Below are 18,083 nucleotides of genomic sequence, written 5' to 3' on the forward strand. Positions count from 1 at the left end.
GTGTCTGCATGTGGGAATATGTATATACCATAGCCATTTTAGAATCTGTGCAAATATCTTGGAGGAATTACCTCTATTAATGTCTCCGGTTATATTGCATATACATATATATTTTCATATAGGCGACAGAAATGCATAAGGTACAATAAATAAATAAAACTACTCAAACTATTGTAGCTTTTGTGGTAATAGTGGCATTATGAGAGGATTGAGAGTTAGTAGGTTAGAATTTACTATCTCAACTGTTTAAATAAATGTATTTTTTACGATGCACATTACCCCCCAGAAGTCAATGGAAGAGGAAAAGAAAGAGCATGTTGAGAAAGCTGGGGATTTACTGAAATGGGTGTCAGACATCAACAAGACCCTCAGCAAGGGAGAAGGAGAAAAGGCTGAAAAGGCAGACTTGCCTAAGCAGCAGGTACTGAAAGATTTCTTGATAGAGCACCACTTTTTGTTGTTGTTGTTCTTTGTCCTGGTTAATATGTGAAAAGGTTTCTATAAATATTTTTGTGATACTCGAAAGATTCAATTTCACATTTGGTTCTGAGGGAAACATTTTAAAATGTTAATAAAATACATTTACAAATATGAAAACATTTAAGAGAACAATATATTGTGGAACACTCTTAAGAAGAAAAATATAGTCTGCCCTCTGGGATGCGAAGATCCCAAAATGCAACATGTTCTGACTACAGAAGGATGACCTATCCAGAGGTAAAGTTGAGGCACAAGGCCACTAATATAGAAGGAACACAACTCTGAACCTGGGAGCTATAGAACCAACTGGGTATACAGCTTATATAAATCATCTCTGCCTTCTGCACAATGTACATCCAATTCTGGGTCCGTTTCCTCATCTTGCAGGAGTTACTACAGCACTAGTAATACCCATGCTACCTCCAGTAAAGAAGGAGTGGGAGGGGGGAAGGGATGGGATCCCAGACCAGTTTTCATTTTCTTAAAAAATGTAAGTACTTTGAGCTGGAATAGATGTGGGCAACTCTCATCCATTGAGCATTGAAGACAATACTGTCTCCTCTCCCATGATTCTTCAGTTGAAGGTGGCTTCGTTCCTGCCTCGCACAAGAGTGCTATTTTAGGGAAAGGAGATACAGAGTGGGTCTGCTGGGATCCTTTCTTATCCCACACTAAGCTCTGTGAGTGAGATTTGGTGGTCAGGTTGCCTCATTATTTGCATTTTTTCCCTTGCTTGACTGTTATTTTATCATGTTAAGAGACCAGGGGAGACACTGAGTAATATTTCTAAGCAATTCTAATTGTCTGTCTAGTACTCTACCAGTGGGAAGGGGACACATTTAAGCTGCCACATAAGGTATTGTGTGTAGCTGGCTCTTTTTCAAGTAGTGTCCTTATGAGTGCTCCATTTCAAGATGTGTGCTTGCTTGTGAATTCTGGATCAGCGATTTTTCATCAGCAATGTCTGTGGATCCATACCTCCATCTTATAGTGAGAGGCGGAACTGCTGTCACACCAGTTCTCCCTCAGCTGCCTGCAGCTTGAGATGAGCATTGCAGTGTCCTCCTTCTATATTTTCTAAGTATTTTTTTCTTTATTTTTGTTGGCACAATTTTCACTTAAAAGAAGGTGGGCAGGGGTTCCACTTCCCTTTCTTTGGCCTGAATTGTGCCTTTGTTTTTCTCGGGCCTTTGATCCACGGTCTCGAGTGCAGGCTATGCCCAAATACCCAGGCTTTGAACCCCGCCAGATCTGCCATAGGTCTTTCCCCAGCAGCGCTGGACGTTAAAGCTCGCTTGAGTTGTCTCACATCCCTTCCAAATTCAAGATCTACTCAGAGTATAAGAGCAGATCTAATACGTTGATGAGGGACAGGCTCAAACTCTTGTTAATGGACCACTCACTGACACCAACAGGATCTGAGTCAACCCCCTGTACACTAGATCCACAGAGCTCTCGTGACCATCTCTATTGCGATCGTAAGCAAAGACCCAGGGTGCCCTTCAGAACCATCTTAACCATCAAAGAAGAGAAGGGTTCCTTCCCCAGAACAGGAAATAAGAAAGGAAAAGTCATCCACTCGATCTAGGTCTCAGGAGACCTTGTGTCTCATTATGCATACTGCTGAGGCTCCCATCACCTCTGCTATTGAGACTGTGGCACTGGCTAAGAAGACCGTGCCACATACCAACAAACTGTCTAGTAAACTATGTTAAGCAGTACCTACATTGGCACTGAACTCTATGGCTTCAAAACATAAAGACTCCAGAGCCAGACTGAAAGCATCGATACCATCTCCAGAAACCAGACATGAAGGACGTACTGATTGTACTTCAGCACCATGTATGGTACCTCCAGATATTCTGACTCCCGATATTTCCTACTCAGAGTCCCTGGTACTGTCCAGTCTTTTGACTAATGTGGACCTTCAGCTCCTGGAGCATCTGAGTCATCTTAGCTGAGAAATGCAGAGACACACTCCCCACCAGTATCATCTAACCCGACGGAGCCTACTTACTCTCTCCTACCATTTTCAGTGATGTCTTGCCCTCCAGTACCATCTTGGTCTCCAGTCCAAACTCTTTGAGGGCACACAGATACATTTCTAGCCAATCCCAACTCAGCACCATCTGGTACCTTCATATCAACAGCCTCTGATACCCATGCATTTACGGGACCCCTTTGGGGCCCTAGTGCCAATTTAACCATTGGTATTGACACCATTTGCCCCTCCAATTGGCACAGGAGATGACTCCTCATCAGATTCTGAACTATCTATACAGGATTTCCCTTTTCAACCTCCTTCACTCGGGGTACACTCTAGCAAGGGATACAGCTAATCCTAGCAAGGATAACAGTGGAGTCTTGCCCCATTCCCTTTCACCCCACCAAGGTGGGTGTATTGGAACCTATAGACCCCTTACAGTGATTAGTTTTACCAGTACCATCTCATAAGAGGATATATCAAGAGCAACAAATGCCTCACTCAGGTTCCTCCACACAGTGCAATCATACAAAGGAGCAAGAGCTCCGGAGGAAGAAACATCATCTTCCTGCAAATCCTCTTCCTCACCAAATGAGGCTGTCATGCCTTCCTCACCATCTTATGCTGATGATTTCAAGACTTTTCTGGACCTTATGAAGTGTATAGAGGAGATCCTATATTTCCCACTGAAAGAGAAAGAACCCCAACACTCCTTGTTGGATATCCTTCACACATCTTGTCTGAGCAAAATCACCCTGCCCATTAATGATGCTCTGTTGGCCTGGGCATGTATTGTGTGTCAAACCCCAGCTACTGCACTGCCTATGTGTAAATGGTTGGACAAAAAGTATTACATCCCACCCAAAGGATCAAAATATTTCTTTTCCCATCCTACACCCAACTCTCTGCTCATGGAAGCAGTCAACAAACAGAATAGACAACATCGATTCCATTCCATTCCTTCTGATAAAAAACAAAGAGGACTGGACCTTCTGGCATGGAAAAACGTACTCCTTTGCCACACTGCACTTCAGAGTAACTAGTTACCAAACCCTGTTGATGAAATACAGTTTTACAAACTATTCCAAATTTTTACCCTTTATTGAACGCTCACCCCAGGATCAGAGGAAACAAGTTCAAACTCTCATAGCAGATGGCCAGACAATTGCCAGGACAGCTCGTCAGCCCTGATTAGATGGCTGAAGCAGTAATCAGGTGTAGAGCATTTTGTCTACAATCCTCTGTGAGGTACAAAATACGATTGATTGTCCCACCCTTCAAGGGACTCATGTTATTCAGCAATGCTATAGATGGGTCACTTCACTTTCTTAAGGATTCTGGGTGAAGCTACGATCTCTGGGCATGTTTACACTTATGACAAAGAAAAAGTTCAGCAGGTCACAGATGGCTCAACGGTCTCACTCAGTCAACTACCAGCTCATTAGAACAGCTCAGCCCTTCAGGAAGAAGCCCAGGTTCTCATAGAAAGGACTGCCCTCTACTGCAACATTCCAGTTGGCAACATCTTTGAAATGATCATTTAGACCCATTGATGAAGAGTCACAAACTCTCCTGTTCCAGATTTTATGCTTCACTTATCCCCCTTCCACCCTGGTGGGGCCTCTCTCTCTCTCATTCCCTACCTTCCTGAGAGCTTATCATCTAGGAGAGATGGATCTTGGAGGTGATATTTATAGATTACTCCATCCAGTTCAGCTTATGTCTACCTCCTCACCTCCTTCTCTCTGCAGGGACCCCTCTCATGAGAGTCTCTTGAGGCATCAGGTGCAGTTCCTGTTCACACGGGGGGGTGATCAAGCCAGTCTCACCTGACTTAGTCAGGAAAGAATTTTATTACACGTATTTCCTGGTTCCAAAGAACAATGGGGGATGGAGACCAATTCTGGACCTCAGGACAATAAGCAGCTTTGTCCACACTTAACAGTTCAGAGTGGTAGCAAAAATTAGAAGTGATCATTAGGAGCAATAATTCCCTCTCTGGACCTGGGAGATTGGTTTGCCTTCCTTGACCTTCAGGTCATTTATTTCCATATAGCCATGCCTCCTTCACACAGAGGTTTCCTATGTTTTGTGATGCACAGAGACTGCTACCACTATTGAGTTGTACCTTTCAGCCTTTGCACTGCTCAAATGGTCTTTACCAAAGTTCTGTTGGCTGCCGCATCCCATCTTCGTCAAATGAGAATAATCATTTTCCCCTATCTGGATGATTGACTTCCAAAAGGCTGGTCATTCCTCGAAGCACAGACAGAAACCAGAAGATCTTGTCTCTCTTCCACTCACTGGCCTGTTGCTTCAGTATGGAAAAGTCTACTGTCACATCCACCCAACGAATAGACTTCATCAGAGCTACTCTACAGCCAGAGCATACTTACCCAAGGGCAAGAAGAGCTCTTGCTTTTTACCTAGACAGGACTAGGTCCGTTATGGCTTTGCCCAGACTTTTTATCTCTAGTGCAGGGTGCATAAAAGGACAGGTAACTTACACTCAAATGAGTTGCATGATGGATTTTAACCTGCTAAAAGTCTCAAGGGATCACTCATCTCCCAAGCGTTATTGCTTACTTCACCAGGGTTCAATCTACCTTTCTTGCCCTGCCGAGAAACAAGCCTATCTCAGAGATCTGCAGAGAAGCCACCTGGTCTTCGATATACACAGTCTCCCAGCACTAGTCTCTTGTGACTGCTTCCAGAACTGATGTGGCTTTTGGTGACTCTGTTCTACAATCTGTGCTGAATCCACCTCCTCAACTCTCTTTTCTGTGATGGAAGTGCTGCTTGGAAGTCTCCTGATATGGAACACCCACAGGGACATCACTTGAAGAAAGAGAGATACTCAACTTGTGCAGTAACTGGAATTGTTTGAGATGTGTGTCCCTTTGGGTGCTCCATTGCCTATCCTCATTCCCCTCTGTCTCAAAGTCTCTTATTGGACTTCCTTGGTTAAGAAGGAACTGGAGTGGTGGTGGATCCACCCCTCCCTATATGCCCTTGTACTAGAGCACGAGAGCGTCTAGTGCACAGGTACAGATACTACTGACAAAATGCCTCCAATCCAGAGTGCACAGGCATGCACATATCCTGATGTGGAGCACCCCCTTAGAGGGACACATCTTGAAGAACTCCAGTTATCATACAAGGTGAATCATCTCTTCTTCAGAAGGAGAAGTGCTGCTTTAAAATAGAGAGTGATCTGTGCAGCCCTTTAGCCTTTGGTGTTCATGGAAGCAATCCTGGGCTGGGCATAGCCCTTTATGAGTCAGGTGACTACCATTTTGAAAAATCACAATTTGCTAAAAATTTCCACACAATTGTTAGAGACCTCATTTTAGCCCATTCATAGATTAGGAAACCACTCTTGTATCTCAGGTAGCACTCTTAGATAACTGTTGACAAATGTTGGCTATTCAATGGCAACCAATCTATCTTCATGGCTTTTATACAGGAAAAAAAGGGGAGGGAGCAAAACTCAGGTCTGTTCTCTAGACCATCTTAACTACACCAGCTCTCTCCTACTCCCTCCCCACCTTCTACTCACTTTTCAGAAATAACATGTACACTTAAAAGTTAAGAGACTTCCTACTTATTGGCTTGCATATATCTGCTTCTCTCCATCCCTGCTGTTCTGAAAGAGAGTCTCTTAAAGCTGAAATGCTAATTCAGTACACAAGAAGAGGGTGATAAGTGGGTAATAGGAACAGTGGAAAAATTATGAATATTATTGTTGTCAACCAACCCTAACTTTTAAAGGAAACCAAGATGCTGAACTGGTGAAGAAATGCATGGTTCTTCCCATATGCTTTCTTCTCAACATGGCAGTGAGTAGCTGGGACTCTGTCCAGATTAGAATCAGCATTATGCTAACATGGTTTCCTGGACCAGTGTAGATAATGATATTTCATTATAAATCTGTTATTGCTAGTTTGTAAGCTACCCTGCTATATAGTATTATAACATGGTTGTAAGAAAACAAGCATCTCTCTCTCCACTCTGGTCAGAGACACTGTGCTACCCAACCTTTTATTTGTTCTTAGTGTTAAGAGACCTGATATAGTTTTTGACTATCTTCATTATCAGTTGCCACATTGATAATGTTCATAAAGTCAAATATAAAAATAAAGCACCTGGTCATCTGTACTGGGGTGTAGTGTAAGAAATATAGGGTGAAATCTCCTTAATCAGCACCTTAAAAAGCTTCACTCCCAGTTAATTGTAAAATTTTCGGTGGGGGGCGGGGAAGCAGTAGTTTAAATATATAGTTTAATATATTTAGTTACCAGGTTTCACGCTATCCTCTGGAATGAGCTTGTTTCAGATATTTACTGCAGTTAATGGGTGTAAAGTGGTTTATGTGAATATAAATTTCCAATTGTGAAGTATGGTGCTTCCCTGCTCTCCTGGGGCTGACTTGGCTGGATGGTCATATGAGCAGCCTCAGGATCATATGAATGTTTTATAACTTAGTTTAGTTTATGTAATTATCCTTGTAGATCAGAATACAGATAACAAGCTAACATCAAACATAAAGCTTTGGCACTGTCCTCATTGTCTAGCTCACAAAGCTGTTCATATAGGATATACTGACCACGTATTACAGATTCACAGATTTGTTCGTGTAGGACCAGTACTAAGGGCTTGTCTACACTACCGGCTGGATCAACGGGCAGTGATTGATCCAGCGGGGTCGATTTATCATGTCCAGTATAGACACGATAGATCGACCGCCAATCTCTCTAGCATCGATTCCGGTATTCTACACTTCAAAAAGAAGCACAAGGGGAATTGATGGGAGAGCTTCTCCCATGGACACACTGCGGTGAAGACACTGCAAAAAACAAATCTAAGTACACCTCTACTTCAATATAACATGACCCGATATAACACGAATTCGAATATAACGCAGTAAAGCAGTGCTCCCGGAAGGCGGGGCTGCACGCTCCAGCGTCTCAAAGTAAGTTTGATATAACGCTGTTTCACCTATAACGCAGTAAGATTTTTTGGCTCCTGAGGAAAGCATTATATCAAGGTAGAGGTGTATGTTGACTTCAGTTACATTATTCATGTAGCTGAAGTTGCATAACTTAGATCGATCTCCCTTCCCCACCCCCGCCCCCTGTAGTGTAGATAGCCCTAAGTGTAACTACGGTTTCATAGTCCCAGTTTAGTTTTTATTATTTGTTCTACAAAGTATCAGTTTGAAAAGCAGTGAGCTTTATGGGTGGGATTTCCAAAAGCACTCAGTGTTGGCATATCCTCCATTCCCATTGAAGTTAATAGTAAAAATCATTGGCAGAATAAAGCCAGTGCTGACATTCAGGACACAATCTGTGACTTTCAGGTATTTTTTCTGAAGTCATGATCTTTGTCATCTTGGTCGGGAAGCTACTGAACAAGACTCCTTCATGAAATCTGTATAAGTTTGGCTTTCCATATGTCAGGTGTAGCTGAATACTACATATTGTATGCTTTTAAATAAATATTGTAAAATAAAGGATATTTGGCTTCCCTAGTAATTATCCATGACAAACAGCTTAATTCTAGAGAAAAAGATTTGTGCTGTGGTTTTCCCCCTTTTAAAATGACAATATTTTTGCCATGACGAACAACTAACCTTATCTAGGCCTAGCCTGTCCAGAAATGCCCAAAGTTTGCCCAGTATGGCAGGCTCATCAATACTCAGACTGAAAGTAATGGAGTTGTATGTGTTGGCTACTTTTCCATTCTCTCTTTTCAGACATGTGCACTGTGGAGAACTGAATTTTAATTGTATATTTTTCAGATTTCCGCTGATGAAATAGTAACCAAGAGAGAACAAATATCTGAGGCTTTGCAAACTACACAGTCATTTTTGGCTAAACACAGTGACAAGTATGTTAAATTTTATCACAACACTTTGTTAATGTAACTGTAAATTACTGCATCATATTTGCATATAAGGAACAGACTGGTATTCTCATCTTCAAGTTATAGTGAGTAATATTTTATTTGTTCTTTTTGTTTAGTTTAAATGTAATTTTGATGAGAACTTGATTAGGTGTATAAAAGATTGTATCAATTTAGATGGAACTAGGGGGCCCAAAGCATTAAAGACGTTAACATAACCCAGTCACTCTCCAATTATTAAACAGTGTTAAACAAGGTTCAGGGTTTGATGTATAGAGACCCACTTCTGCTTAATACCATGGCAAACACATCATTAAAGTAAGTTTAACCTTTTATTAGAGATACAGAGAGAAAATGCAGCTTCTATCTCTGATGTTGACTCTCACTTGCAGCCTAACTGCTGGAAAAACACAGGCACAGCACAGGATCTTATCAGCTTCTCCCAAGACCAGGCAAACTTGTACCAGCATTGGGCTGTTTAGGGCATTTCTTTAGCTTCCTCTTTCTGGTAACAGGTTTTCAGCAGTGTTTCAAAATATGCAGCCTTGGTGGCTACGCCAGACTCTTATTTGACAGAAAGTAAAAGGAAGGAGATAAGAAAGAGAAGAAATAAGGTGAGGGAAGGAAAAGGACACACGGAGTGGGAGGGATGGGAAGGAAGATTTGTGACTAAGTCTTGCATCCTAAATGGTGTTTTAGGATTTAACTATAGCCAGTGGAAATGGGAGCGTCATCCGTCTCCCTCTCTGTGGCCTAGTCTGTCAGGACATTTTTCAGGATTGGGATGAAGAAGGTCCAGTGTCCCAGGAGACTGTAGGGGTAGCAGCCATGATGGTGAAGCTCTCTCCAGTAGCCAGGTGGAATATCTCACCCTCTTGTTATTTTGTCTAACTATTAGGCCTAATTTCTGACACACTGATTGGGTTTATTGATTTCCGGGTTCCTCACTTTTCTTATTTACTAGGCATGATTTTAACACAGTCCTTGAATTATATCAGTAGGCATTTTTTTTAGGCTTTCTGAATTGCTTTTGTACCTTTTCTCATTTCCTATTAATATTTGTTTTATAGGTAATTGTGACATTTAATGAACTTTCTCACAGTTTTTCCAATTGAGCCCACAATTGAGGTAAATTTGTAAGCCCAGGCTTCACAACAGCTCCCTGGATTAGGTGACACAACACATGACAATACTTTTATATTTATACAGCACCTTTCATTTGAAGGACCTCAAACACTTTACAATATTAACAAACTAAAATATAAGTTATATAGAGAAGTTTTGTTTCATCCATCACTGAAATTAGTAGATGTAATATACTTGGATTTTAGTAAAGTGTTTCCCGTGGTTCTCATGAGTGCTTGCTATCAAAATGAATTCACATTGCCTTGGCTGGTGGTCAGTAAACAGTCAGAGGCATGGAAGACTGGCTGACAGACCATAAACAATAGAATTGAGGGAATAATTCACTAAAAGCATCTTTCAGTTAATTTTGCCTCATTTTCTGATCACCAGTTGACTTAAATGTATTAATTATTCAATTGTATTTGATGAATGTTTTCATACAACTTTTTTTATCATATGTCCTAATATTGGCCCAAAAACTCAAGTCAGATTTTTCTCATTTCTAAAATAATTATAGTATCTAGCACTTTTCATCAATAGATCTCAATACACTTTGCAAAGGATGTCACTATGATTACCCTCATATTACAGATGGGGAAACCGAGGCATAGGGAAGTGAAGTAACTTGTTCACATTCACCCAGCAAGCCAGTAGCTAAGCCAGGAATAAAACCTATGTCTTCTGATGAGTTCACCATTTGATTTGCTAGATCATTCTGCCGATTTGATTTATATGATCACATACACAGAACTTACAACCAACAAAAAAGGCAGAACTTATCACCTACTGAAGTTTTCACATCTGATAATAATCGTATCTATTTTTTTGGTAGAATGACGGTTGGAGAGAGAAATGAAATGGAAAAACAAGTGAAGTCCCTTCAAGAAGGTTATAATCTTTTATCTAATGAAGCTTTGAAACAACTGCACAGGGCACAAAATGTAGGTGATGAAAAGATGGAGGAAAAGGTAATAGCACAGAAAATTTTGTTGTTGTGTTTCTAGCTGCTGTACATTTTTCTTTTTAGATTTACTGCATGGTTGTGGAACAATATGTTAACAATGAAAGGAGAAACTGTATTTGATTGTACGTATCAATAAGCTGAGACCTGAATCATATGACTACAGTTTCTATATATTTGTATAATATATGTAGTCTTACGTGTGCATATGAACATTCTGTTCATCAGAACTTGCGTGAAGAGTCTTAATACCATGTGCCTTGCATGAACAAAGATAAGCAAATCATCCATCTCTTAACTCTTCTCTTTAAAAACCATCCTCTGATTGCTAGATAAGTTTGTGTGCTGCAAAAATATGACACCATAAAATAATATGGGTTAATTTCTGCCATGTACTCCCCCAGAGATATCCCAGAAGATATATAGTGTTCCAGATTGTCTTTAAATTCCAGTTGGGTATATAGTTGGGACCACATACAGTAAATAGTTATGAGGTACCACAAGTACATTTTTTATAAACCAATCTAAATCTCAAATATGGAATTATATCATAAAGGTATTGTGAATATATGTGTGAATATACAAGTAGAAGCAATGTCTTGTATAATTATTTTAAAATAATGTTGCCGACCTGATTACATACTTTTCATGGAAACTAGTTGAAGTATTTGGGTTCTATAAGATCCGATTCCATACGTTTGGGTGTCTGTGCAAAAGTGCTGTATGCTGTAAACATGAGTAGCATGGTCATTTTGTATCACATACTATTTTTGAATCTTTTAACCTTTCACAGACACTTAGAGCATGACAGTTTGCCTTCCAGGTATATGTCCTATTGTTCACTATATAATCATCTATTCTGCTGCCTTCCACTAACCCTATTTATGTATGCAGAGCATAGATTTTCAATTCACAGATGCATGTTGATTTTAACTCTTTTATTACATCGTGTGCTGTTGAATCACTGACATAGATCACTTGCACATTTGAGCTGCTAATACTCACAGCATTGTCCCAGTCCTGGTAAGTACATGATTTGGTGCTTAATATGTATTCAAAAGCAAAAAAAAAAAAGTTTAATATGTATAATTGTAAAATTACTTGAAAACATTCTTTATATTCCTTTTTAGGTGGATAAAGTTATTGCTGGTATCATTGATCAAACAACTGGAGAAGTCCTTTCAGTCTTTCAGTCTGTTTTAAAAGGTCTAATTGACTCTGAAACTGGCATTAGATTGCTTGAGAATCAGCTGATTTTATCTGGGCTAATTTCACCAGACTTAGGAATATGTTTTGATCTCGAAGAAGCAAAAGTCCATAAACTTATTGATGAACAAACTCTACTGCAACTACAGGAATTAAATAATGCTAAGAAAATTATTTCAGAGTCATCATTCACAAATCTTCCAGCTGTAGCTGCCTTAGAACAAGGTATTATTCCAGAGACTCTTGCCATTAAAATTCTTGAGATTCAGCTTTCCAGAGGATATCTAGTTATGCCAGCTACAGGGGAGCAATTCACTTTGCACAAAGCTTTCCAGAGGAACCTGGTTTCTGCATCTTTATTTTCAAAGCTTTTGGAAAAGCAAGACACATGCAAAGATCTCATAGACCCCAACACTGCGGAAAAGGTTTCACTGGAGGAGATGGTTCAAAGAAGCATAATAAGTGAAGAAACAGGGTTAAGACTTCTACCTGTAAGACCACAAGAAAGAGGTAGAATAACTCTCAAATGTGGAAGGCAGATAAGTATTTTGAGAGCAGCCCATGAAGGTCTCATAGACCGTGAAACCATGTTCAGGTTGCTGGGAGCTCAACTACTGTCTGGAGGTATAATCGAACCTGACTCAGGGCATAGAATGACTGTGGAAGAAGCCATGAGACAAGAGTTGATTGATCAGGACACTGCGTGTGGTATTCTGACTCATCAGATTCAGACTGGTGGGATATTATGCTCAAATTCATCTAAACGCTTAACTGTAGATGAAGCCATACAATGCAGTTTAATCTCATCTAGCAGTGCACTCTTGGTACTAGAAGCACAGAGAGGCTTCATTGGCCTCATTTGGCCTCATTCTGGTGAAATATTCCCCATATCTACTTCTTTACATCAAGGGATGATAACAAATGAGCTAGCAAGCAAAATACTAAATGGCAGGCAGAAAATAGCTGCAATTTATATTCCTGAAACCTGTGAGGTACTCAGTCTCGATAATGCTGCACAGTTAGGGGTAATAGATGGTAATACTGTATCTGTTTTGAACAATGTAGTTTTACCTGATAAAATGCCTAACATGGAGGATTTAGAGTCCTCTTGTAAAAATGCTGCAAGATGGTTATCATCTTATGAGTTCCAGCCGTCTGCATTTCATGACCATAGACAGGAACAAGAAGTTTCAGGTACAGAAGAGCCAATGCCTCACAATGTAGAGCAAACTAAAAAATTATTCATGTCTTATCTGATGATAAATAGTTATATGGATGCAAACACAGGGCAAAGACTTTTGTTATATGATGGAGACCTGGATGAAGCTGTCAGCATGTTGTTGGAAGGTGATGATTCTGTGTCCAGTGCTGATGTGACGGAAGGAGGATTTAGTAACACATATGTAAACTCAAAAAGAACTGATCTGAAACAACCTGACAACATCATGTTTAATAATGTCACAAGCAATGTCCTGCATGAGTATACAGGTGTACAGAATACTTTTACTGACAGCAACTTAAAACAGCCTGAAGAAGATATTCAGAGTGATAAATGTTCAGAGAGAAATGATTTTCACAGTAGAGCAAATGTCTTTAATGCTAATGGTTTTGAACAATCAGAATGTACATTTAATTCTTTATTGTCTAAACCTGAAGCAGAAACTGGAAATATAGTGGGTAGTGCTCAAAACCCTGAGAAAGAGAATGCATTCAAAAGTTTTCAAGAATATCCTGAACAAACACAGATGGAATGGTGTGAGCATGTGTATCAGCAAGCAAACTCTAGAAATGCAGAAAGTCATCTTCCAAAATACTCACAAGGAAATCTTATTTCAAGAATAGATCAAGACAAACCCAGCATGCCTGATGGAAGAGAGATCCTGGGTAGGGAAAGCAGGACTTTTAAAACTTCAGAAAATTCCTTGAGTATAGATGATTTATCAGTTAATAGTGAAGTCAGTGCTGTTCAAGAAAACAGTGCAAAGTGTGGTCCTCACATTTTGCACTCTGATGATAAGAGTATGTTAACTGATAAAGATATGAAAAAATGTGATTTTCACAGAAGTCACAATTCATTCTGCCACATAGATATTGAAAACAGACTTCTAGGAGAACTTTCTGGTAAGGAATTAGTGAGTCAAATTGTTTATAGTGAGCATAAGCATGGCATGCTACAGTCTAAAGAGAATGAGTATGGCAGGCCATCCCTTGAGGACTGTACCAATATGCCTGATGGACTGCTCCCGGAAGACAATAGTGATGTGCATTACAGCCTTCTGTTGAAAAACAGTACTGATACATGTGGCAGGTCACCACTGGGAGACAGTACTGGCATGCAGGGCAGGCCACCCCTGGAGGACACCAGCAATGTGCATCGTAGGGCTCTGTTGGAAGACACTACTGATACACCTGGGGAGGCATTGCTGGGAGACAGTACCAGCATGCATGGCAGGTCACTTCTGGGAAACATTATCAGTCTGCATGGTGGGTTATTCCTAGGGGACAGCAATGCTATATATGGCAGGTTACTACTGGGAGATAATAGTAATAAACCTGGTGATCTGCTGCTGAAAGAGAGTGATGGCACCCCACAGTGTGAAAATAACTATTTGCAGCAGGTTGATGATGAAGATGATGATGCCTATGACACTCCTCAGGTTGATGATGAAGATGATGATGCCTATGACACTCCTCAGGTTGATGATGAAGATGATGCCTATGACACTCCTCAGGTTGATGATGATGATGACGATGCATACAACACTCCTCAGGTTGATGGGTATGATTCCTATGACTCCTCTCAGATTGATGATGATTATAGTACCTCTCAGCTTGAAGATGATGATACTCCAGAGCCTGACAAAACACCCTTAGGTGTCCAAGAAGAAAGAGATGGGCTAGTAAATGTGAGGAATGAACGAAACACTTTTCAAGATGTGAGTAATACTGGAGATAGTGTCCTGAGCGTTAGTGAAGTAAGTCAGACAGATTCCTTTGAGATGATACATATGACCTCAGGAAGTGCTGGAATGTTAGAAACCATCTCTGAAGAGGAGACAGAAAACGTAGGGAGGGTGGAAGAGAAGGAGCAGACACTACCAGTCGTGAGAGAGCGTGAAGAAAGTGAGAACAGTGTTAGTCCCTTATTGAGGCTGCGTGAAACTGAAGTGCAAGGAGACCGATATGAGGAAAGTGAAATGCAAGCAAAAAGTGACTCTAATGAGGATGAGCATGAAGGAATGCAGGAGGAGGAGGAGGAAAATTATGATTATATGGATTATGATAGTGATAGTTATGATGGAACTGATGATGATGAAGAAGAAGAAGAAGAAGAAATAATGGATATTTATTACTCACGGTGTCAGAATAAAAACGTTGGTATCCAGCTTTTTTCTCCTTCCAAAGAAATGGAAGATAGTGATGAATGTAATCAGAATATTGATGCCTTGGATGGTTATCTTCCTTTAAAGCACATGGCAGTTGATAATATTTTGCAGTTAGATTCCAGCAGTCAAAAAAGTAATCTATGCTCTGATAAATCCAATTTTAAAAAACATAAAAATGTGTCTGATGTTTCTGAAGAAGGAAGTCTTGATCTTACAGATAAAACCAAAGAGGAAGGACAGCAAGAAATTGAAAGTTCTGAGGATTTGGTAGAAAGCAAACTTATGTTTGAAGTTATCACTGAAAATATCCAACCTGAAAGCATCATTGGCACTGAATGGCTGTTATCTAACAGTGAAGGATGTCACCTCACACAGCATACGACTCTAACACCTGATCTTGGCATGAATGATACCATGGCAATAGACGCTGCAATCATTCAGGAGGGATCTGTGTGTGCATCCCCATCTGCTATTGCTAAGCAAACTGGTGCTGCAAACATTCAGATTCAAATAGACTTCCTCCCTTCAGAAGATCTGTTACCAGTTCAAATCATAATGAAAAACAAGAACAATATGTCTATGCCATGTTCAAATTGTGAGCAAAGACAGAGCACAGAGGAAGACATACTCGTGAAGCACATGTCAACTAATGTGACTGGCATAGAACTGCTTAAGGTAAATTCATCCCAAATGGATAATAAAGTAGTCAGACATGTGCCTTATGTGAATGACAGTGATAGTTTAGGTTCTTCCACTGACTTAGTACACCCAGTCACAAATAAAGAACTTGGTCAAACAGAAATAGATATTGACATTCCTAAACAAAATATAAACATGGTGACTATTGTAAAGGAAAGTCATATCCAGGAATTAAGTAAAAGTCCCATTCATATGGAAAGCCTTGGAGAAATATTTGATGGATCTATTAAAACAGGTTGTGAAATTGCTGTTTCAAATGAAGAAAAAGTAAGTGTTGGACAAGCTTCAAGTGATGCTAAATCAGGACATTATAGTGACTTTTATACAGTGAAATCAGATGAACTTATGGAAGAGTTTGACCTTTCTGCTTATTTAAAACAATGTGCAAAAGACCTAAAAGCAAAAGATATTTCAGAACTGAATAAGGCTGATTCTTGTTACCTTAAGGAAGGTGAAACTGATGAAAATTGTATACAGAATGGAAAAGAGTTAGTTATACCTGACTATATTATTGATAAGGGAGCAGGGCATCCAACCGAATTAAACTCTAATGCTCAATCCTTTCCTCTGACAGTTACAGTAAAATCAAAGGGAATTAATGTTACCAAAGATAATGAGGCTATCATCTCTCAAGAAACTGATAAAGTTCTTACAGACGCTTCAGAAAATGACGTGATAGTTAGTCATGAATTTGCCTTTAAGAGAGCTGACACAGAAGGAAGTACTGAGAATGTCCAGGAGTCAGAGGATAGTGCTGAAACCAGACATTCTGGGAACCATAGAGGTGCAGCAGACTTTTCTTGTAGACCTTTGGATAACATAGGTTATAGCTTGGATAATATTGTGCAGAAGAAATGTGAAACACTGGTTTGTTATAATGGAGTAAAAAACATTATGGAACAGAATACTTTAGCCAACAAAACTGATTTAATTGAAAATGATGTCAGGAAAGAAAAGCCTGTAGAATCATTTCACAAAGAAGTGATGCTCCCCAAAGACTTGCAAGTAGAGGACGATATGTCACATTCTCCCGAAGTATCTGACACACTAATTAAAGATTTAAAGAATATTTTTAAAAAGAAATTAAAAGATGGCCATGTTTTCTGCAAGCAGGAAGATGAACCTTTAAATTACTCTGACACAAAATTTTTAATGCAAAATTTACTTAAAATGATTAGTCGCACACACTTGGAGAATGAGACTTCCAGTGAGTCAAATATCAAGCAAACACGTGATGACATTAGCGCTACAGTAATGGCTACCCCATCCTGCATAGATCAAAAGGACTATGATAATCTTCAGTTATCTTGGCCTGATAACAGGAGTCCTGACCTCCTCCTTGATATATTGAAGCAAAACAACTGCAACCAAAAGACTGATGATAATGCATATGAAACAACAAGTGAAGAAGTCCAGAATGAAAGAGACCAAGAGATAAAAGCTACAGCTCCTAAACTTATTACTTCTCAACTTGAACAAATCTTCCAAATCCCACCTGGAGATGAAAGTTCATACAGTTTTGAGGAATTGATGAGTAATTTGGCAAAAGACTTGTTTACCGTCTCACAGACTGCTGATATCACCACAGATGATGAGTGTGTAAGCAAAGCAGAGGAGCTGGGTACTCTTTGTTCAACAGAACTAAGAGAATTTGGATCAGAAACTCTCAGAGAGAATTCATTGGTTCATAACACAGCTGTTATTTTGGAAAATAACCAGCAGCCTGAGAAGTCAGACAGTCCATCCAAAAGCTTTTCTGAGGATGTTCTGCAAATGAAAGAAGCTGCCACAGGAGACAACGCAGTAGGCATGGTAAGTAACAACTGGCACAGTTACACATTTTATGTTAAAGGAATTGCATGCATCTTTTTAAATATTGGAGATCATTATTAAACCAAAACAACCAACCAAACAAAAAACCCACATATCAAACACTCCAATTGTAAATTTAAAACAAATTGTAATGAAAACAAATGTTATGTTTCTCTATTATCTTAGAAAGCATTTTTTGATTGTTAAAACTTATTTTCAGATGTTCAGTGGAGTACAGCAGTGTTTAAAGTATACAGAGAAACTGCGAGGACATTTGACAATGGTTCAGGATATGAAATTCCACTTAGATAATCAGCAGCCTATTAGTAACAACTTGGAAATGCTAAAAACCCAACTTGAACAATTAGAGGTAAGTATAATATATTTATTTCTATGGTATACTAAGAAGCATATAGGTAATACAGTGCAGGATGCTATAGAAAGCCCTGATATAAAGAGAGAGATCATGTGGTTCAGATTTTAAATACAATTACATGAATTTACTTTTAAACCTGTTTCTCTTAGT

The 18,083-nt window shown here is 39.6% G+C and overlaps 1 protein-coding gene across 13 annotated transcripts in view; it reads left to right on the top strand.

The window, feature by feature from the left end:
• The window catches only part of DST (dystonin), a 452,383-nt gene that overhangs the window by 277,174 nt on the left and 157,126 nt on the right, over positions 1-18,083 (top strand). For 8 of the 13 annotated variants that reach the window (XM_050950494.1, XM_050950495.1, XM_050950498.1 and 5 more), the window contains 3 exons: positions 287-421; positions 8,265-8,353; positions 10,326-10,461. In XM_050950494.1, coding sequence (XP_050806451.1) covers positions 287-421; positions 8,265-8,353; positions 10,326-10,461 — 360 coding nt within the window. Of the gene's footprint in view, positions 1-286; positions 422-8,264; positions 8,354-10,325; positions 10,462-11,584; positions 17,558-17,777; positions 17,928-18,083 lie in introns of all 13 variants that reach the window. The other 5 variants (XM_050950491.1, XM_050950492.1, XM_050950503.1 and 2 more) reach the window with 1 other exon arrangement.

This window comes from Gopherus flavomarginatus, chromosome 4, assembly GCF_025201925.1.
Source record: "Gopherus flavomarginatus isolate rGopFla2 chromosome 4, rGopFla2.mat.asm, whole genome shotgun sequence".
In the NCBI taxonomy this organism is placed as follows: Eukaryota; Metazoa; Chordata; order Testudines; family Testudinidae; genus Gopherus; species Gopherus flavomarginatus.